The sequence below is a fragment of the Notechis scutatus genome, chromosome 2 (assembly GCF_049901735.1).
Source record: "Notechis scutatus isolate UNSWTSFEM ecotype Mainland chromosome 2, rNotScu1.2, whole genome shotgun sequence".
Classification (NCBI taxonomy): Eukaryota; Metazoa; Chordata; class Lepidosauria; order Squamata; family Elapidae; genus Notechis; species Notechis scutatus.
In genome coordinates, this window is record NC_142010.1 from 172,048,130 (window position 1) to 172,071,659 (window position 23,530).

At 38.9% G+C, this 23,530-nt stretch overlaps 1 protein-coding gene across 2 annotated transcripts in view; it reads left to right on the forward strand.

Annotated features, from left to right (window-relative positions):
- The window catches only part of FRMPD1 (FERM and PDZ domain containing 1), a 72,413-nt gene extending 49,989 nt beyond the window's left edge, over positions 1 to 22,424 (forward strand). For both annotated transcript variants that reach the window (XM_026672944.2, XM_026672947.2), the window contains 11 exons: positions 1,040 to 1,147; positions 5,742 to 5,837; positions 7,236 to 7,361; positions 9,072 to 9,191; positions 11,535 to 11,671; positions 12,021 to 12,147; positions 13,605 to 13,700; positions 17,251 to 17,433; positions 17,516 to 17,663; positions 18,291 to 19,079; positions 19,948 to 22,424. In XM_026672944.2, the coding sequence (XP_026528729.2) occupies positions 1,040 to 1,147; positions 5,742 to 5,837; positions 7,236 to 7,361; positions 9,072 to 9,191; positions 11,535 to 11,671; positions 12,021 to 12,147; positions 13,605 to 13,700; positions 17,251 to 17,433; positions 17,516 to 17,663; positions 18,291 to 19,079; positions 19,948 to 22,223 (4,206 nt within the window). In that variant the 3' untranslated portion in view covers positions 22,224 to 22,424. The remainder of the gene's footprint in view (positions 1 to 1,039; positions 1,148 to 5,741; positions 5,838 to 7,235; positions 7,362 to 9,071; positions 9,192 to 11,534; positions 11,672 to 12,020; positions 12,148 to 13,604; positions 13,701 to 17,250; positions 17,434 to 17,515; positions 17,664 to 18,290; positions 19,080 to 19,947) is intronic.
- The last annotated feature ends 1,106 nt before the right edge of the window (positions 22,425 to 23,530 follow it).

Genomic DNA, 23,530 nt, shown 5'->3' on the forward strand with positions numbered 1-23,530 from the left:
TGGGATTGTTGAGAATTACAAGGGGTGCTCCCAGTTGAGAAGAGTTTCTTCAAAGGCTGAATGTGAGCTGTGTTTTGTTTGACAGTTGTTAATGAAACTCATCGGTCCTGAGGATAAGGTTAGGAGTTGTGATCCTGGGCATCTAAAAATCATCTATTAAGAAAGGCTGCTCTAAGAATTCAGGTTGTACTCTTTCATGCAATCCATGTTGGTCGGGCTAAAGGGAATTGTAACTTTAGAGCTGACTGCTCTAAAAAAAATTGCAGAAGGAGATTGGGCCAGTGTTGATGGCAGAGACCACCATTAACATTTTTCGAGGACTTGAAATCCATTTTTCTTAACTATGCTGCCTATTTTAGGGCTTATGATCTAGTTTTCACATGTTTATACCCAAGAAAAATACATGAAACCTTGCTGGCAGTTCCTGGTGGTTATGGTCTGTTGAGGGAGATGGGTCATTCTGAGATGTGATAGATAGATAGATAGATAGATAGATAGATAGATAGATAGATAGATAGATAGATAAATAGATAGATAATAAAAATAGAATAAAATAAAATAAAGAATAAAATAAAATATTCTAGGAGTTGGAACAGCATGGTGATCTACAGATAAAGACTCTGGCCTCTCACTTGGAAGGTTGAGAGGTCAATCCTAGGCAGTGGCAAATATGTCTATCAGGGCACAAAGAGAAAATATCTGTTGCAAACTTTCCATAGGAGCCAGGAAGGGCATCAGGCCAGTAAATGCTCAGCTCCATTCCGTCACCCTGACCCCCACACTGAAGCAAGGGATTACCAAGGGGGGAAAAAAATTGCAGGAGTTTTGTTTTTTTTTAAAAAAGAGGAAATGGTGGGAAGATTCCAAATTACCCACCTTTTGTACTTGATGGTCTGTTGCTCTGGTCTAGCAAACTTTTGATGGCCTTACTCTTCTTGTGATTCTGTTTCAATTTCTGTTGTGAGAAGGCATTAAAAGATCTCAGAATTTGTTACCATGTTGTATAATAGTTTGCCAACCCAGTGCTTTTGTTTTTCAGGGTGGCCATAAATCATCCTTTCTTACAGCGGAAAAAAGAGCCAGGCTAAAAACAAACCCTGTAAAAGTCCGTTTTGCGGAAGAGGTTGTCATGAATGGACATAATCAGGTTTGTGTGAATGCTATTATTACCAAGCCATATGGAATAGTTGGCTTTCAAATTTGACAGGTAATCCAAATTACATGCTGTATTAAGATAACTGCACTAGCTGAAAGTGATCATGAAATGAAGACAGCGTGGCCTTTTCACAACTGTTATCCTCTCCAACTTAAATACATTAGCACTTTGTCAGATAGATTCATGGGCTCAAGGTCATTTGAACCGAGTAGGATGCCAATGAAAAATAAGCAAAAAATCTTTCTTTCCTTGCTAGAAGGAAAAAGCTTGTTAAAAATATATGTTTCAACCTGATACAGTAAATACACTGAAATCAAATTGTCCTTGGCAGGGGTGGGATTCAAATTTGCTAACAACCGGTTCTGTGGGTGTGGCTTAGTTGGTGGGCATGGCTTGGTGGTCATGTTATTGGCTGGGTGTGGCCAACTCAATACCACTCACATTGAGGCACGCATCTCCTCGCCTGGCTTCTCATGACTGTGGGGATGCTGCAACAGTCGTAAGTGTGAAAAATGGTCATAAGTCATTTTTTTCAGTGCTATTGTAACTTTGAATGTTCACTCCAGACAAGCAAAGTACCAGCAAAAGAGGAAAAAAACTCCAGAGAGGTTCCTGAGACAGGAAGTCTAGTCCTGCCAAGAATGTAATAAGGGTTAACGGAGAGGCAGTTTCTGTAAGCAACACCAGAATGTTTCCTTCCTGCCTTCCTTACAGGATTAGGCCAGTAATTTCTTCTAACAATCGGTTCTCTGAACTGCTTAGAATGTTAACAACTGGTTCTAGCGAATAGGTGCGAACTGGTAGAATCCCACCCCTGGTCCTTGGTACTCTTGGAAAAAGAAAATGGAATGGAATGACAATGTTAACAGGGACATCTACAGGGGAATGGGAGAGTCAAAAAAAGTCAAAATGGTAACCATGATCCTGAATTGAAGTCCAGGGATTTTTTTAAAAAATATACGATTCAATTGTGCAATCACAGAAGCCATCTTAAATTTTTGTAACCCCTTTGCAGATATTCCTGAATTTTTCTGTGCATGAACATATTTTTAGGTACACTGTTTCTCCTGCTGGGGTATTGACAAACAATGTAACTGCAAAATTGTCAATCTAAAAAGTAGAGGTCATCTGCATTTCTCCGAGTTTTGTTAAACAATAGTTTCCAGCACCTCTCATTATTGGCTAAGTTGACTGCTGTTGGTGGGAATTCAGATATAGTTGAGAAGCTCATCCGCTTGGGGTATTAACAGAATGCTATTTTTTCCCCCATTCCCTTTTTGTTTACAAAATTGTGAACACTTTGCTACAGGTCATACCTGGCAGAGATGAATAAAACCTTCCATTTTGCTTTGGCTCAGTTCCCCCCCCCCCTTTTTTTTTAATTAAGTTGACCTCAGTTTGAAGTTTTCACAAATATTCCTATCTGCTTTTGCGTGCATCTTCTGGTAATATGCATGGACACGTTTCTAGAAGACACATTTTATCTGCCGTTTTCTTTAATGCAGTCAATTTTCATATATCATGTCCACTGAGGCAATGTACTTTTCTTCAAAATATTTAATATGCGTATTTTTAATTTGAAAGCTATGTGGAAAAAATTCAAATATTGCATGAATATCACTGCAGTTCCAAACACGGGTTTCTTGGAAAATGTGAAATCAGTGGTTTTGCATTACGATGCAAACCAGACCTATTGTTCTCCCATTTATAATCACATTGCTCGCTGTCTAGCCTTATTTTTCGGCTCAGTCAAGGATTATGAGCTCATGAATATATAATAGGAGGCATTGTTTTACATATAGGGATCTCTCTAAGTCCATCCGCTCTATCCATACAGGAAGATAACTTTCCCAGATACTTTTATAGTACTTTTCCAAATGGCACAGCAACCTTCGCAGGAGGGCCCATCACAGTAGTCCTTTTAAATGGAATATTACTGAAGCTGAAGTAAGATTTTTTTGGAAAAATCCCAGAAGTGCTTTCACAGTGTTGGCCTGAAGGCATAAATTGTTGATGAGATGAAATGCTTTTAAACCTTACTTTTCTAAGGTAAGGCTTGTATATCACCCCATGGCAATCTTCTGCACAAGTCATCTGAGGAATCTGGCTGTGTAAATGATGGTCTCCCCTCAGTTCTGCTATGCTGCCTCATGATGGGAAGGGAGGCGGTAATGCCAGGAGGAATGAACAAAGAATAATGGGAGAATATACCACGAGTATAATAACCCCAGTAGGCTTACCAAGGCTTGAAGGTCATCCCAGCTGCCCAGCTAAAGCAAGCAGGCACCTATATTGGCCAGCAGCAATATAGAAAGATGTTGAAAGTGGATGCCAACATTCATTCATAATGTGTGGGACAATGCAAAGATGAGTCACTTCCACATGATGCTGAGAAAACCCCATGGATAGACACAATAAAGTGATTGATTACATAGTACAGATAGTCCTTGACTTTTGACCACAATTAAACCAAAATTTCTGTTGTTAAGTGAATTTTGTCCCAATTTTACGACCTTTCTTGCCGCAGTTCTTAAGTGAATCACAGCAGTTGTTATCTTAGTGACATGGTTGTTAAGTGAATCTGGCTTCCCCATTGACTTTGCTTGTCAGAAGATCGCAAAAGGTGATCGCGTGACCACAGGGCATTGTAACCGTCATAAATATGAGTCAATTGCCAAGCATCCGAATTTTGATCATGTGACCATGGGGATGCTGTAACGGTTGTAAGTGTGAATGATCATAAGTCACTTTTTCCAGTGCTGTTGTAACTTTGAATAGTCATTAAACAAACTGTTGTAAGTCGAGAAGTACCTGTAGTGAATTATGGGCCTCCCTTGGGTCAAAGTGCACCCAATATGCTACTGAAGAAGAGCTGGTTGTGTTTGTCACATGGCTAGAGCAGAACCCTTTGGGGGTTGCCATGCAGGAAAAGAAAATCTAAAGTTACAAAGATAAAATTCCAGTGGGAACATGACACAAGCCCAATGCAGAAAAAGATGAATCCATTACACCTTGACATCTTAGGTGTCAGCGAATTGAAATGGATTGGAATTTCAGTCAGAAGATATTGAAGAAGAGAATAGTTTCTGCCTTTTAAGATCAACTGTCAATGATAAGGAACCAAAGGTCCAGAAATATGACACAAACCAACATTTGGTACGATAGTAGCAAAGGTTTTGGTAAAAGATATTCAGATGCTATGACACGTCTATACCCTTAACAATTGGGATCATGCATGACATGGTTTTTCCAGTGACACCCTACAGAAAGTGAAAGTTGGACTTTGAAGAAAAAGGGTAAAAAGAGTTTTTTACTTTTTTGAAAGTTGGTGTCGGAGAAGACCCTTGAGAATACCAGATATAGACCCAAAAAAACCCTCCACCCTATTCCTTGCTTTTTGTTCTGATTAGATCTATGCAAAATTAAAGGGTAAACTTATAGTGTGTTAAGATTCTTTCACATTTTTTTAAATTGTTGTTTGAGCTATTCAAGTGCCAGGAAGACATTAAGGCATTTAGAAAATCAGTCCTTATTTCTAGAGTTCATTATTCTTTATGAAGAAATTTTGAAAAAGGATTTCTTTGGGGAATCTTAAAACAATGTAAAATGTTGAGCTAAAGAAAAATCCTTTGGCATTGCAAAATTACCAACTATTCATATTTCATGAAGGCCTATCTCTTCTTCAAAGTCTTTAAACCAATGGAACTTGTGTAAAAGAGATTTCTCAGGGCTCTGGTCCCACTGGCAAGCAAAACAAACCATGACTGTTGACTTGAGAACTGGCTGAATTAATTGAATCCTGCCAGTATAAAAAACAATAACAAAGAATAATAATATTCAATAACAAGAATAATAAACTCTATTCTGGATAAGGCAATAAACTAAGGTATTGGGAGGATGGCTGGAATCTTAAAACAATGTAAAATGTTGAGCTAAAGAAAAATCCTTTGGCATTGCAAAAATTACCAACTATTCATATTTCATGAAGGCCTATCTCTTCTTCAAAGTCTTTAAACCAATGGAACTTGTGTAAAAGAGATTTCTCAGGGCTCTGGTGCGCCACGCCCTATTATCTCCAAATATTATCTCCCCCACTACTATCTCCAAAGTATGTGGCAATGCTTTAACTTTCCCACAAGGAGGCTGCTTTATAGCACTGGAAGTAAATTGAATCCTGCCAGTATAAAACAATAACAAAGAATAATAATATTCAATAACAAGAATAATAAACTCTATTCTGGATAAGGCAATAAACTAAGGTATCCGGCGGAACCTTGGCTGGAATCTGGAATCACAAATTTTTAATCGTATCTTGTACTATCTCTAAAGTAAATGCTGAAAACTTAACTTTCCAACAAGGGGCTGCTTTACAACATGGACAGTAAATGTAATCGTTTGAATTGTCTAACTGTTCTCAGAGACAACTATTAAGCCTTGAAAGCCAGTAAGGGAAATCCCCAGAATTAAGCAAACTTTACTTTCTGCTAAGAACTCCTTTTGTTCCTCAGTAAATTGCTGCATATTTCAGACATAATTTGAGAGTCAAAAGTATTCACTGGATGCTGTCATTTGTGTGTTTGTCTAGGGAAGTTCTCTTCTGTGTATGCCCAATGTTCTCAAAGTCTATTTAGAAAATGGGCAGACTAAAGCATTCAAGTTTGAAGCAAACACAACAGTCAAGGTATGTTTATGTATAATATTGTGATTAAATGTTGGATTAGGAACTTTCACTTGGCAATGGTGGCCATTGAAGAGTTGGGCCTGTGAATATTTCTCAAACTCTCCTCTATATTGCAAGATGTTTTGTTGAGAGAAATTGAATAAAATGAGAAGAGATGCCCTTTAAACTCAATGATGAAAGCCAGAAGATGAATACATTGCTGCAGCATCTACTACAATAATGGAAAACATACTGTGGGCAGGTAAAGTAACAATCTGGTATATGATGGAAACTCTTGGATCCTCATGAACCAAACAACGTAGTTCAGTATTTTTGTTTGCTGAAGTGACTTAAAAATAGAATAAGAAAGCAATCAAGTGGCCAACTTGCCTCATCCACAATGCTGCCTGTATTTTTTAACGCTTATAAATTTGGTTGGGACATGATCCACATTTAGCCAAGTAGCAGATTTTATTGTAGCCTATGGTTAATGCCCTTCATTGCAAATTTTATGACTATATTTCTAATGTATGGTAATGTCAGAGAAATTAGTAGTACAAATCTTAATCCTCTATATCTCTGTGGTGGATTGTATTCTATTTTGATTCTAATCCACGTGGGTATTTCTTTTTTCAAATTGCTGTCAGATTACATTGCAGTCAACAATGGGAGTTCGTTGTCAGTAAGCTACACTAGCCAAGATTGTGTACCAAAGAATTTTTATGCATTTGAATGGCTTCTCCATCATGGGTCAGATCTGCCATACCTTATGACGTGTGTACTGTTGAGGTAATTCCCCGTTAGGAGAATGAGCGCATACAGGGAGACGTATTTGAGAGTAGTGTTTGAATAATACACACACAGCACACAGATACACTGTACAGTAAATGTAGTTTTTTTTTTTACTTTCAATAAAGGTTTTAGGCAAAGTTCAAAATAAGCAGTCCAAAAGTCATTCACAAGGTAAATCAGTCAGTTTTCAATCCAGGGATAATCCAATAACAAAGTCCAGTATCAAAAACAGTTCAGTATCAGACTTACATCAAATCCATGAATATCAGTCAATTAGGAAAAATGGAGGAACGGCAATACTCTCCAACAGAAGGAAAAACAGAGACTGAGACTCACTCAAGCTCTCTTCTGAGACTAAGACCAAAACAACCCAGGTTTCTGGCTCCATCTTATGGCCGTTTGAGAAACCACACCCAATTACACTTTTTAGGATTCTCTTAAAGATACAGTTTTAAAATGTCTATCCTGGTTTATATATTTTCAACCCAGTTGTTAGGTGACTTACATTCCTAACATGTACAATTATCCTTGTGAACAATTAAGCTCTCCAAGGACATCATTGTGTGGACCTAGATACTTTCTACATGTTGTTGAAATTGTGATTTTTTTTACACCCGTAATTGGTAGGATATTGTTCTTACTTTGAAAGAAAAGCTATCCATTCGAAGCATTGAACATTTTGCCTTGGTTTTGGAAGAACAATATAATGTGCTCAAGATGTATCTTCTGCATGACGATGAGCTCATTGAACAGGTGAGTTTCACTGCTTTAGGACATTTCTGGTGGTGGTGGACAAATTAATAAACTTTTGCCCAGGGATACTGACCAGTGCAGGGAGCTTAGAATTGCTCTTTGGCATTTTGTCTTCTGTGCTTCATAATTCATAGATAGGGAGGGTACAAACTCCTATCAGCTTGGCCAGCATGGCTAGTGGTCACAGAAATGGGATTTATAGATCAGTCACATTAATAGAACCACGTCTCACACCTTTCAAAGTGGAAATATGTATCCCTTCAAAATATATGGCTGATGATGGAAAACTGGGGCTATTGATTCAGAACATTGCACGCTTGTAAACCTGTTTATATAGCAGCAGCCTTACTGAAATAATCCCAGTTTTCATGTATTGGTCTATAACCATAATAAGGATTTGATTTGATATGAATATCAGTTTCCCTAGAATCTATTTTCATGAATTCTTTTCAATACAGTGTTAACAGCTATCAATTGGTTATTCAAAGTAAAATTTTAAACGCCCTCTTAGAATTTGTATAATCTTATTCCTAATGATAGCCCATAAATGTTTACTTGATACTGCTTTGATTTCTTTAAAGTACCATTGAATTATACTTAAGTCATGCTGAAGTGGATTAATATAAGTTGCTTCCCTAATGAATCATAATACACTGATTGTCATACAAGATCTATTTCTTCCATTCTTTCTTCCAGAATGACAAGCACTCACCTTGTTATAATAGTAGACACTGAATGAGTATTTGAAATTTTTAGACAAGAATTTCCATCCTTTTGGTTTCCTTAATGAGATCCACATAGATTAGAAAGATTTGAGTAATCCAAAATCCCACCCCTCATCCTTGGCAACTCTATCTGAATTTGGAAGATGAGTTGCTCTAAGCAGCTATCTTATCATTTTATGGTTGAATCACAGATGCTCATTTTATCTGATTGCTTTCCAATATATAACCAATATTCCAATATATATAACTCTGCATAATTTACTCTGCTTGTACCATACATGGAGAGGGTCAAGAAGTTAGATGGGATTCTGAAGCAGTATTCCACTGATCACTCAAAACTTTATATAATAAAATCCATCTGCCTTTTTGCTGGAAATTATCCAGACTTGTCCGAGCAGCTATAAAGTATTTAATACCTTGTTTATCAAAATATCTTAGCAGATAATCACTAGAGGTTGGTTCCCAATTCTAAGGACTTTTGTTATAGTGGTAGCATGCTATAGACCAGGGGTGTCAAACACAAGGCCCTCGGGCTGGATCTAGCCCATGGGGTCATCCTAGAAAATGTAAGAGGCCGGCCTGCATCACTTCAACCCAGTCTACCCAATTGAAAGAGGAAACATCAGGCTGGCCTGCGTCACTTTGGCCCAATCTAACCAATGCAAAGAGGAAACATTGGGCCAGCATGGCTTTGGCACAGTCTACCTAATGCAAAGAGGTAACGAGCAGTTTGGGGAGTGGCATCAATCTGACCATGCCCACCCAGTTGGCCATATCCGCCTAGTTAGCCACGCCCATCCGGCCTCCTGAGGTCAACCAGAGCCCTAATGTGGCCCTCAATGAAATTGAGTTTGACACCCTTGATCTACCAGTATCTATCTATCTATCTATCTATCTATCTATCTATCTATCTATCTATCTATCTATCTATCTATCTATCTATCTATCTATCTATCTATCTATCTATCATTCTTCTTTGTTTCAGGTGGTTCAGAAGAAAGAGTCTCATGATTATCGATGCCTCTTCAGAGTTTGCTTTATCCCCAGGGATCCATTGCATCTCTTGCAGGAAGATCCAGTGGCTTTTGAATATCTCTACTTGCAGGTGATATGGGAATACACTATGAGCTTTTCTGACTTGGTTAGGTTTCATCAATAAATAGCATAAACCCAAGTATCAAACAAGTTTATTTATCCATAATAATGTTGGTGCCTTTACATATAGGGAACATACAGATGTGTATAACACAACACTACACAACACTAATAATACTTTTCCAGTTGTTTGAACATATTTGGAACCATTCAAGATTTAATCTATTTCAGAAATTTTTACATGCATTTTATAATTACAGCAACAAACAGGAAAAAATAAAGGCCACATTGTGTGTCCAAATGTGATACATGTGCAGAAATAAGAATGGGGTGAGGATTGTATAGTAAATTGGGGTTTACTATACAATTTTGTGTTTCTGTATTACACATTTTGTATTTCTGTATTAATTTATTTATGCTCAGTATACTATAGTTTTAAAGATAATTGCTTCAGAGTGCAGATAATTTTCTATGGGTGCAGTTCTCTTTGTGAGAATAGGAAGAGGCTTGACAAGTTTAACAGGTCATTAAGAAAAGAAAGCATTCTTAAGGGCCTAGTACCATCATTTATTGACTTAATTTGCATCTCAGGTTTAGAGAAAGCTAGTTTTCACTGGGGATAATCTATATTTTGAATCTTGTTAAATGCTTTTCACTTCAATGTTCAGTTTTCCTTGGATTCATTTTCCACCCTATATCATGCCTTGTTCTTAACTGAATAAATGAAAAAAAATTAAACAACAAACTAAAAAGTCCAAGAAATTCTTCAGCAGTGACTGCTCTCTAACATACTTTAAGGAGCCTCTGTGGCACAGTGGTTAGAGTGCAGTACCGCAAGCTACTTCTGTAGCCAGCTGCCTACAATTTGGCAGTTCAAATCCCACCAGGCTCAAGGTTGACTCAGCCTTCCATCCTTCTCGAGGTGGGTAAAATGAGGACCCAAATTGTTGGGGGCAATATGCTAACTCTGTAAACCGCTTAGAGAGGGCTGCACTATAAAGCACTATATAAGTCTAAGTGGTATTGCTATTGCTATACTGTCAAAAAAGATAACAATACCCTAACATGAATAGAACCTTACATAGAAATTTCTAGATATTACATCTACTCAGATACACACAGAGGCTGCAACCACATTACATTCAACTTTATATAATGTGCTTGTATTGTCTTACTGTATGAAAATAAATCACAGTTTTACACTCTACAGTAGGTACTTGTTCGTATGTTGATTGCTTAACATAATGTCCCAGTCGGAATGTTATGGGTGGTTTATGGTTGCTAGAATTATTCCTGCTTTGCTTAGCTATATAAGTCACAATGCTCTAAGTCAAAAGCAGCTAAATAGGAAAGAAAGTAACTCAACTGGCAAAATAATAAGAATATTGTTTTGATAATCTGCCAAACTTCCTTTGTTTTGTTAAATAAAATATGGTCAAAAATAAACCATGGGTGAATATTATGTCTGAAAACAAATATAAACCTGTCTCTAACACACACCTACATATTCTATAATGTGAAATGTTAAAATAAATATACCACATGGATCTTTTGGTCAGTCTCTTTCTGTCCTAATTACAGAGAGAAAAAGTGGACTGAAAAATCTGGATTGGGTTGACATGTGCATGTCATATCCCACTTGATTTCTCATATCAACATAAGTGATAGAACACAGAATAACAAGAGTTAGAAGGGACCCGGGAGATCTCCCAGTCAAACCCTCTACTCAAGCAGGAAACCCAGAGGTGGTATTTAGCAGGTTCTGACCAGTTCTGGAGAACAAGTAGTGGAAATTTTGAGTAGTTCGGAGAACTGGCAAATACACCTCTGACTGGCCCCGCCCCCATCTATTCTCTGCCTCCCGAGTCCCAGCTGATCGGCTGGGCTTTCTTTTGTTGCCCTGCACAGGAGAACGGAGCTGGAAAGCGGGTTAGTGGGGTGGGGAGGGAATGGAGATTTTGCAGTAACCTTCCCCTGCCATGCCTACCACACCACACCCACCAAGCCACACCCACAGCACTGGTAGTAAAAAGAAGTTGAATCCCACCACTGAGGAAACCCTATAAATGACTGTCCAATCTCTTCTTAAAAACTGGACGTGGGTTTCCAGAATCAGAAGTTACAAATTCTCTATTCAGCAAACGTGTGCATGTGTGAACCAGTCTCAAATTGTACATAACTCAAAAGAAATTAATTAAACACTGGGCTTTGCAACCATCCTAATTGCCCAACGGTCTTAACAGTAGAAATCACTTCTTACAATAACAGGATTAGAGCAAATCCTGTTTAATCTAGCCTGGTGCAACTGTATGTCTCTTCTCTCCCCTTGTTAACACGGTCCTGTCCATTTCAGAGCTGTAGTGATGTTCTTCAAGAAAGGTTCGCTGTTGAGATGAAGTGCAGCGTTGCATTACGGCTGGCTGCTTTGCACATCCAAGAACGGATAATCACCTGTGCTCAGCCACAGAAAGTCTCACTAAAGTATATTGAGTAAGTGAAAAGGCATTCAGTTGTAAAGTCTACTTAAAACTTTTTTAAGGAAAATACATGGCATTTAAAAAAAAACATTAAGCCAACGAGTTCAAAGACAATCTGTCACATAGGTTGGTCTTTTTTTACTGGGTCGTTTGCATCATTTGCTCTCCTTGGCCACCCACCTCAGGTGGATGCCTGTGGTTGAGAACAATGCCACTTCTGCTTCTGAAGGCTAGCAAATTGCTGAAACTTACATTGCAGTCTTGTACTCTAAATCCTTCTGTAACGATTATAGGATGGTGACTGCAAGTTCTCCTGGATGATCATTTCAGGATAGGGTTGTTGTTTTTTCCTGATGCTGCAGGAAGGATTGGGGAATAGAGAATTTTATTTCTCCAACTCTACTCCGAAACATGAGAGGCAAAGACATCAAAAAAGCTATTAGTTTCCACATGAAGAGGAATCATCTTTTGCTGGACCCGAGGCAAAAGGTAAAGTGGCTTTAAGATATCTGGGAAGGTCACCCTCCAATGGACCTTGACTCTGCCATCATCTTCCTTGTTAGGCCCTTTTTATTCCTGTATTTACTCTTATAGAACCTAATTTTTCCTTTCCCAAATACCAGTATATACTGTTGGAAAGCAAGGGGGCACAATGACTCAGTGGTCAAAAGACATTGAACTTGTTAGCTGGAAAGCTCTAACAGTCCAGGTTTGAGACCCGAGCGCCATGTGACGGGGTAGGCATCAATCCTTGCCCCAGCTCCTGCCCATCCAGCAGTTCGAAAGTATGCAAATGTGAATACATAAATAGGTACCACTTCCGTGGGAAGGTAACAGCGTTCCATGTGCCTCATCAGATAGTCATGCTGGCCAACTGACCACGGAAGCTTCTTCAGGCAACACTGGTTCCCTCGGCTAAGAAATAGAGATGAACACTGCCCCCTAGAGTCAGACAAAAACTGGGGAAACCTTTATCTTTACTGTTGGAAAGAATAAGGAAGAATAGGGAATGTATTTCTATAATAATAAAATCAATTCTTTTATTAGTGGGACCGAGATGAAGCGCTAGAAGATGCTTCAGACATTGGCACTGGGAGAGACTAGAAAATATTTGTGGCCAGTAAAGTATAAAAAAGGAGGGCTGTGTGGCTGTGTGTATAAATACAAATGATCTGGTCCTTGACTAAAAAAGGTGGTTTGATCTTTCTGATCTTCATTAGAAAAATTAATGAGATAATAACACTTATGTTCCAAGAGCACAATGGTGGATCCATGGGGAATTTTAGGATGTGCATATGCTGTCGGTAAAAAAAGTAGGACCATGCCTATAAAGATAGCTAATAATTGCCTATAATTTGTGATTTGAATATGGTTTTGTATTTATTGGGAATCAACTAATCTCATATTTTACTGTATTCAATGCTTGGGATAACATTATTAGTTAAAAGGAAACACAATATTTCTGTTCTGAGTATTACTCTGTGATGCCTTCAGAAATACTGATTGTTCCCAAGACTACAGATAATCCTCATTTAGTGAACACAATTGGAACCAGCAATCTGGTCACTAAATAAAGCAATCCCTAGGTGATACTACAGTTTATGATCTTACTTCAGCTTTCATTTTCTTTATGACCTGTGAAGATCATAAATACGAAGATAGGTCATAAAGCTACTTTTTCATCACTGTTGTAATTGTTGAATGATTGCTAAATGAGGCAGTCAGTAAACAAGAACAGAGATTCTGATTCAGAGATGCCCTATAATACTGGTGGACAACTGGAACATTTGCCCCACTATTGTCCCACGAAGGTCATGGTAGTAGTAGCTTGCCATATTATTATTGACCCCAAATTTTATTGTATGAGAATAATAATATATAAGAGGCTGTGGGCCTACCAATTGTGAATATCTGGTTGTGTTAACTTTGCTTTTCCACAATTGCAGCATCTCCTTTCAGCAGCCCAAGTGCGATTGTGTTACCTGCAGATTCTTGGAGACCTGAAACTCTATGGAGGGAAAATCTTTAATGCCACACTCATGGTAAATTTATGATGTCTAATAGAAAATAAAATATGTATTTCAGGGCTATATATAATTGGTTTCTTGGTGCTCTCTGATATTGGTAATTTTCTTGTAGATACAGGCAGTCCTACTTGGGACCAGCAACTTTGCTGCTAAGCAAAGCAGTTGCTAAGTGGGAAATCACATGACTGCAACTATGTTTTCCAGCTTAAAACTGACAAGATTAATTAATTTCACACTTTTGGTTTTTGTTTGCCTTCCAACTACTCCCCACCCTTTGTATTACTGGAGTACCTGCTAATGTCTTGTACACATCAAAAGCAATGTGAGTGCCATGGGCACACTACTCAACAACTTACTCTCTTGAAATCCCTTCCTCTCCAATCTTCTTCCTCTGCAGGGGGAGCAAATGGAAGCGGGGGGGGAAGCAAGTGATTTTCATTGGCAATCTCTCTTTTGCCTGATCCTTCCCCCTTTTCCCATAAGGAGAGATATTGGAGAGGAAGGGATCACAAGGGAATAAACTATTTGGTCTTCTAAATATTGAAAGCAATGTAATCACACTGGAAGTCTGGGCCTAAAAGCCACAGGCATGCTATTCAAACAGCTTATTAGTACTGGTCTTGAAATTTCTTCCCTTTCCATTTCTCCATTCTGCGATGCAGGAGGGGTGTTGGGGGAAAACAATTTATGTAGGCAATCTCTTCTTTACCTCACATTTTTCTGCTGCCAGCACAATCTGCTGGCTGTTTATATCTACAACCTAACAGAATTAATCAAAGAAGAAAAAATAGGAGTCATGTACACCATTCAATGTAAGGATTTTTACAGCCACTATGTAGGCCACACAGATGGCAGACTGCACCACAAACATCAAATGGCAGAAAGAAGACATGAACAGCGCCTTAATCTTGTAACACATAGACAGACTTGACCATAGCTTATACTAAGACTCTGTTAACATTTTAGAATATTAGGGAATTCCTGGAATGTGACATTCACACATATCAGTCACCAAAAGACACACAAACTCTATTGAAAAAATCATCCTGGAACACATCCTGTTCACAGCAGCCAACACCCAGATTGGCAAAAAAAACCAGGACCAGATAAACATTCAAGGGATAAATAACACCTTAATCAAGAAACCATTAAAAAGGAAGCCACACCCACAGAAAGATTGGCAAGGCAAGATGCTTAATATACATATATAAACAGCAGCTCTCCTTTCCAGTGATGGTGTTATGCAGCCTGGTAATGAAATGCCTGCAAGAAAACATCCAAGCTCAAAAAATATCAAGGACCCAACAGTTAAGATTTCGTTTTTACAGCAAAATAGTATTTTTAGTGAATGTCTCAGCCTTTCCACCATTGCATTCAACTCTTCATGTTACAGTATGAAAGCTAGATCATCTCTGTGATTTTGGGGATTTTCTCAAGGTCATTGGGAATGTCATAATGGAAGGAAACAGTTTGAATCCTTTATTTGAAATAGCTAGGCCTCTGTCTTAAAATGACTTTTCAGACACCTTGTCATCATTTGCACTTCTTATGGATTAAAAAAGCAGATGTTTGGTGTTTATTGATTAGAATTGAACTGGTTGCCACATGAGCCAAAATAAAATTCAGTAATCAAATGCCAGGACACATGCATACATCACAGATTGCAATACTGATGCAATGACACAACCTAAGGTGTGGCAATGTTAAGTCATCTCTCGCTGCTTGCATCAGAAGAAGTTTCCTGCTTCCTATGCGGTGTATAGATACCATTAAAGAAAGAAAGAAGGAGTGGCACTTTTCTGAAACAAAGGATGGCATAGTAATTCATAAATTGAAGCAAGAGCGGGGAGCTGTCACTCTTAGTAATGCTATTGTTCAGCTATTACTTTGAGGTATCCCTCTTACTTTCCTGACTGATGGAGATCTGGCGATTTTGCAGTAGGAACGGGAGGGCCATCTTGAATTCATGGAGGAAAGGCAAGATGAAAATAAAATAGTATCCATGTAGATGTCTCAGATTATACACCAATAAAAAAATGAACTAGTTCTATCTTATTGGACAGTAGTTAGTTGTGGGACTAAGAGTGATCCTGAAGATGTACAGGCTGTAAACCAAGAAGGGTTTTAAACTGTTAGCACCTCGAATTGTGCAGGCAACTATAGAGGTGGGGATAAAGAAGACTTTGTTTAGCTTTGGTCCAAGGTGAAACAATTGTCCATGACTGCAGCGAGTTTCAGAAATACTTTTTGCTGTTAATGTTTAATGTGTAGCAATAAACAATGCACAAAGATGCCCTTTGTGGTACACAAGGCCCAGTTATTTTAAGAGTTCTGAAATTCAATATTGGTATTAGAAATGTCAAGCCAAGTCTTTTCTGATTCTCACCTTGAAATAACCAGTAACCTATTTTTCCTGAGGTCCACCCATGACACTATTTCTGTTTTGCTTGACAAGGAAATAAATAGACCCATCATAACCATTCAGAAAGAGGCCTGATACTACATATAAAGTCAGATGGCAAACAGGCTGCTGCATGTTTGATGGTATAAGGTCGAGTGTCTATATTTTGAGTCTCTGAATTCATTTCTTTACCACATTAGTGTATCTATGTATAGATATCACATAATATCAGTCCAGGAAGGCCTGCCATCTGAGACCTTGAGATGAAGCCACTTGTCTCTTCCACCCATTTGTTCCCAGGACCAGCCTAACACACTCCTGCCAATTAACTAGTTTGCCAGTCACCTTAAAAGCTGTGAGCATTTCTCAGAGGCATAAATTGTGAGGGGCCCACAGCTTGATCACAACTGTTAAGATGAGCTATGATAATCCAAAAATGTTCAGTCAGAAGCAATTATGTGGAAGTAGTAATTTCCTGAATTGATCAGCAATGTAGAAAAAACAGACCTGCTGCTATCATCCAGTGCTGGAGTTAATATATGAAACAACTGAGTAATTTCCTGCTTTCCTCTCTACAGTACAGCATAAATGATGGCCAGTAAGTTTCATAAAACACTGAATTATGTTAAAGTGAGCTGTTCAATTCCCATTTAGGTTTTTGTAATGCTTTTGTAAACTTTTGGCTGCATTCATAAAACATAAGATGTTATTTGTTTAACTTCATATTTCTGAATTAATGGCAATTTCACACACCCTAAACATTTCTAAACCATTGTTTAGACAGCACAAATGTAAGCCATTATTTGAGAGAGAGAGAGAGAGAGAGAGAGAGAGATTTCAGAGAGAGAGAGAGAGAGAGAATTTCTCTATAGGATCCAATTCTTTACTAGGCGTCTATTGTTTCTTCTCAATCGAAGCAAGAATGAGAAAAGGTTAACTGTTAGCTAATACAGAATACTATTAAAAAAAAACCCTTCTGAACTGATCAGAAATGTCTCCTTGAGATTAACATGTATTTAAAAATAACGTTGTGAAAGTTCAAATTGTGTTACTTCATTTGTGTGGGTTTCTTTACATGTCCAAATTATACTGTATAGATATTGTAGCCAGGCACGAGTTTGTTCCTTTCTAAGTTTGGTCATAAGCTGCTTTCCCCCCATGAAGCTACAGGACAGAGAGACATGCATTGCCTTGCTGGTGGGAGCCAAATACGGAATCAGTCAAGTGGTTAATAGCAAACTCAATATCATAACCTTGCTGGCAGAATTTGCTAACATAAGCAGACTGGAACTCAGTAAAGAATCTGACAAAGTAAGCATGGTGAAGATCTACCTCCAAGATATAAAGGTAAATATATTTCATATCAATTTTGATGTATTACCCTGTCAGGAACATTTCAGCTCATCATGTTTCCCTTCTTCTGTACCAGGTGCTCACTCTGCTACTGGAGTCCAACAATGCCAAAGATCTGGCTTGTCTCATTAGTGGTTACTACAGAATGTTTGTAGATTCAAGCAGCTCCATATTCATCTGGGAGGAAAGAAAACCTCAGATGCACCGGATCTCTGCTGAGGAAGGTAAAAAGCAAGTTTCCTTAAATAAGTAAAGGAGAGGAGTGTTCCAAACTCAATAGTGCACCTGTTGCTAGAAATACATGCATATATTTAGCACTTTGATGTCTCCGTCTGTTATTTATTCTTCTCTATGCAGCTTTATTGCCCCCTTCCTTTGTAGGGGCAAAAGCAAAAGGATTCTTAGAAACCCCATTTGAAATGGTCATTGAGATACGCTGAAAGGATGTGGGAGATGTTTCTGTCACATCTGAATGTGAATTCACCTAATTTCAGGGGCATGAACCAGTGCCAGAGATACCATTCAAGACACAGTCCTCCTAATTTTGCATGCAATCAAAATTTACCAGGCTTCCTATAGTTGAACCTGGGCCTACTTTCCCCCATCCACAGTCCCCCAGTCTCCACACACTGAGACAGACCCTGTTATGGTTGAAACGCGTTTGAATATTAGCCCATTATCCTTTGACTACCCAAATGATGCTGCTGAGAACAGTATTCAGGATATGTTCAGAGGAATCCTTTTTCTTAGCAGTACAGTCATCTTAAGGATCTTTTTAGGGAGCTTTTATTTCAATTGTGTTCTAAGTTTGCTTGGAAGGAAGCAAGGAAATTGTCTGTATGTGTTTGCAGGATACGAATCTAGAACCTGCAGTGACTCTGAAGAATCTTCTGATCCAGATTCCTCCTTGGACCATTTCTCAGGCACACATTCACCCAAGTACAGCAGTATTAGTCCCCCAATTGAGGAGGAAGGAGAGCAACAAGAGCTGGAGCAAGAAAGAAAGACCTTGGAGGCCAAAGAAATGAGCTTTTGCAATGGGTACAACATAAGCGATAGCCTTTCAGAAGCCTCCGATTCAGCCAACACAGAAAGCAGGGGGCCAAAGTCCAGTGGCTCAAGTGACTCTTTGGATGCCTTGGAAGAAGATGACTTAGAAGCGTGCTCAGCAAGCAGGACAGAGATTTTTCAGTTTTGTAACTATGCTCTTCAAAAATTGGCCAATAATGACAAGGTGCTTTTTGAGGCAGATGGAGATGAGGAAAGCGGAACATCACAAGATAATTTTTTTTCTTTCCTCCTGCCACCCCTGGTATCCAGTCCAGGTCTTCCACAGCCAGAAGAGGAATCCAGAAGAGAAAACGGTGTGAGTATTCTAGAGTCCAAGCTGGCCGAAAGCAACATCATGGAGTACTACAGCCTCTGTGCCAACCTCTCTCCAGCCAGCAGTGGAGGGAAGAATACCCAGAGTGACAGCCCTGAAAGCTGCTCTTTGCAGGAGCCTGAAAACCATGAGAACATCAGTGAGGGCCAGGCTCCTGTTTTTGTCTTGAGATCTCCCCCTGGCTTTGGAAAGACTAACTCAGATAATAAAGTCTGTGATGGAACCGAAAGGATGACTCCAAAAGAGCCAAAAGCAGGTGAGTTAAAAGATAACCCCTGGAGTATCTCCTTTGTGGTATGAACCTCCCAAGGTCTTTTATTTTGACTGCTATCTTGGCAATCCTTGTTGGTCTCTTCCATATTTCACACTGTTACTCATGATGTCTCGTAGTGCTATAGTATCAATGTGAGGCCTTTAGAATAATTAAAGCTGATTGAGTCGCTTACTGAAATCTAGCCAGTTATTAGCTTTTCCTTTCATATTCAAAATATTATTCCTTATATCTGCCCAATATTTTGTTTTCATTTAAGCATGGGTGCCTATGACTGGGAGTTAATGGCTATTCCACAAAACTCATTGCAAAGAAAATTCCAGTTCAGTGTTTCATATTATTACATTTCCTCTGATTTTTTTCTTTTAGTTGCTAAAAGTACCAATACACGGAAATAAATTGTCGCGGTACTTACTGTTTGTGTTCATGCAACTATAAATGGTGGAATATTTGTGTGAGAACGTTTTAATGTAGTAAAAAAAAAACTAGAAATTTACTACTACGACTAACGAGTACTCTGTGATAGCAGAATTTCTCTAGTCTCTCTCAACTTTTCATCCCTTTGTGCCATAAAAAGATACAAAAGTGGATGAAAGAGGATGATGGGTAAGTATATCTCCAACTTTGTTGAGCTGGTTACAATAGATTAAATTTCAGTGACAAGGTGAGAGAGGAAGGCCATCAGATAATGCCTGACATTTCCCTAGTTTCTTTATTAGCTTGTAGAAAGAAATGAATCGAAGGCACCTTTAGACATCCATATCAGCAGCAACATAAATCTTTTTACAAACGACTTTTGAAATAGGACAAAAAAGTAATTCTCCATATTGATGGCCTCTTCTTTATTTTTTAGGTTCTGAAATTCTACCCCTACATTGTTCCCCAGAGTTGCCATATTGTGGCAGTTTGGATGAAAACATCCTGTCAAGACAAAGCAGAAGGGTGAAATTCAGGCCAGAAAAAGACCCAACGTGTGCCCATAAACTGAGGAAAAGAAGGTCCTTCCTCGAGACAAATTTTACTTCCCAAGTTAGTTTCCCCAAAGCTTCACCCCATGCCCTGGAAACCAATGTTGGTTGCAGTAAAGATGCTACCATTTCAGGAGCTTCGAACCCCACAGGTGAGAGTTTATTGAAGGAACCCCAGCAAATTCTCAATCTTCTTGAAGCCACACAGAAAAACCAGGTGGTCCCAAATTCAACCTTTTCATTTGATTCACCAGAAATGGGGCAGACTTCATCAGTAACCAATTCAGTCTGGTGCCTGGCCTCTGCGCAGGCAAGTGGAGGAAGTTTAGACTCAAGAGATTGCTCTTTAAATTCCTTTTATGTGCCCCCCCATCAGAGTCACCATTTAAGTACACCAGAAATTAATTTTCAGCCGGATGGTCCTGATCCCACTTGTGAAGAAAAAACAGAAAAGCTTACAGAAATAGCTAGACAGGTTCAGGGACATTGTGAAGTAAAAGCAGAGTGTTCCGTAAAGCAAGCACTTGACAAGAAAACAATCAAAATTACGCCTCCAACAGGAGTCAGTTATGTATTGATTGAGGAAATAATACACACTACCACCAAACCTTCGGTGTCTCAAAACAGCATCCAAGACAAACCTTCGTCTTTTGCCCCAGTCTTGGACCTGGATTCTCATTCTGCAGAGAAAGCTGAGAAACAGGAACAGGTTATGCTAGATCCCTGCAAGAGAGCCAAAAGTGACTCCATCTTATGTGAATCCAGCCAGGTCCTTGGAGACTTAAAACTTGAAGAAAGTGCCAGCCAATTGTCAAATAAGGGTGCTATGCAGAAATCGGGAGATGAAAAACTTCTGGGGATTTCAACTGTAACTGATACATCAGGCCAAATTTGCTGGCCAAATTTCAGTTCAGCAGCAGGAAATGCAAAAATCTGTCAGCAAGTAGATCATGATTGCCAAGGAATTACTAGCCAAAATGGCCTGGGCATTAATAATTTATCTTTAAAAGATGATGTTATCAATCAAGTCCCAGCCCACTTATCAGCTGTGAGTATATCTCATAATCTGTGCCAATCTACAGACATTGCTGGTGACTTTAAAACAGAGGGGGAAAACCTCACAGGAAACGCTCTCATTACAGATTATAAAAACAAAAGATCCAGTTCACTAATGGCTTCCTCAGAGGAGAACGTAGAACAGAGCAAAAGTGGTAATTCAGCTGGACAGGGTTACCTTTCATTGGACATTTTGCCTAAGACTGCCAGACCCAGTGAGAAAAACTGTACTTCAGATCTGCCCTTTCTGTCTTCTGACAATGCAACTGGAGGTGCGGTGGCATTCAGTGACACAGGTCTGCCAGGTTTAGTGAATTCTGAGGAAACCCGACATAAACTGGAGAGATGCAGCTGCCAGTTGTCTTACGCAAGCTGTTTCCATGGGGTAGAAAATGAAGCAGAATTAGACAGCCCCAAACCCTTCGCAAGTAGCATTTCTGAAGGACCGTTAACAAGTCCACCTTCAACAAGAAACCCACTGCCTTCAGATTTTAATCCCACCAGGCACCTCCAAGAACATACTTATGTGAACGGGACCCCCCGAGATTCTCAGAATGACAGATACCTCCCAGAATTGCCTATCAAAGAACTGAGCGATATGAAAGAAAAATGGTCTGCCTCGACATTTGACTTCTGCCATTTATTAGGGGATGTAGTAGAGCTAAAGGAAATTTTAAGGCGGTCTTCAGGAAGCCAAAGGAAACATCCAGAGGATCAATGCACTGCCCTTTTTTCAGAAAGCAAGAATGCCTTGTATGTGGAATCACAGAGATTGTTAGCCAATTGTCAGAAGATTATCAAAGCACGAGGGCCTTCTCCAGAGACACCAGTGATAGTTCAAAAGACCTTCCAGAACCTTCTCCAGTTGACGGAAGTATGCCTACAGTTCACAGACTGTGGCTTTTGCAGTAGTGGGCACATAGACCTTAAAACCAACCTGAGGGATGTTTTATGTAGCTATCAACAGTTTTTGGAGGCATGTCGGCAAACTCATGAGAAGGATTACTCCAGCCTAAGCTTAAAACTATGTGTGTGTCAATATACGGCCCTCACCGCTTCCCTTTTCTGCCTTGTACAGCAGTTCAAAGCTTCATCCTGCACATGAGATGGATTTGTTAAGCTGTCTCTTCCTGCTTCTCCTTTCTTTGCACTAACAGTACAACTATTGTTAAATTCATTATAAAGAGAATTAGCTATTTTGAAAACTTGCATATTTTGTGACCTTCTGAGTCAGTCTGATAAATGTATAACCCTGGGAGATTCTAATAAAAACAGGGAATGTGTAAAAGAATGGCTTGAAGGAAAACTGAGAATTGTTTGGTTTCATTTGTGAATGGATATTGATAGTCAAAGCTTGAATGAAGTCAAGGGAATAAGTCATTTCTCATAAAAGTCATAGCATAATTCACATCCAATTTTACTTTTTCCCCCCACTTTCCCCTTAAGTGAAGAAGACACGAGATCAATCTTTTCTGAAGGTCTTTTCAATGTTAATTGCTGTGGATAAATGCTACTTAAGAATACTCAGAGAGTATGTACGCTGTAAGTCAAACTGGACAGATCTGCTGAACATATTATCTTACAATGTTAGCGTGTGCCAAGTGGTGGAAATGTTGATCAAGGTTAAAGAATCCGTATCATAGGTATCTATCTTTTGTGTGGGACTCTTCTTTCTGGTGTTTTAAATAAATGCACCTGGAGTATGTTTCAAAGATACATTAAAAAAAAAGACTCATACATCACTGAGTGATACATAAGTGATAAGATGCTGGACTAACACCAAAGAAGACCCTGATTCTTGTTTACTTAAGCCATAGAGGTTCACTTGGCAACTTTGGGCCACTCACTCTTTCAACCCAAACTGTCTGACATGCCAAGGGTCACTGGCAGTGAAGCGTCACAGGCAGTATGGTAGTATAATGGGCTGCAAGAATAACCTTGGGAAACAGGAAGAAGAGCTGCTGCCTACATAATGGCCCTGGCTTCTGTTTCCCAGGATTGTTTTCACAGCCTATTACAGGTGGTAGCAGCTTTTCTTCACAAGTTGCTTTTACTTTTTATTTTAAAGGGATATTCCCCTTTAAAATAGAAGACAACTTTTGAACAGTATTTTCACCCAATTGCTGATTTTTTGTACTCACTGAAAATGGAAGTGATGCATCTCTTTATTATACCTAATAAATAAAGACCTAGTTAATTAGCAGGAAGTAAGCTCTACTATAGAGGCCTTGTTTTTGAGTGCCTATGCAGGCAAGCACTACAAAGCATTTTATAATATCCCTATCCTTAATTTTAGAATGCCCCTAATAACACAATTAGTCAACTCAGCTATGCTTGGAAGGGTAAATAATGGTGGCAAGGAGATTTAATCTGAAATTAGAGCAATAAAGCATTTATGTTTTTTTAAAAAAT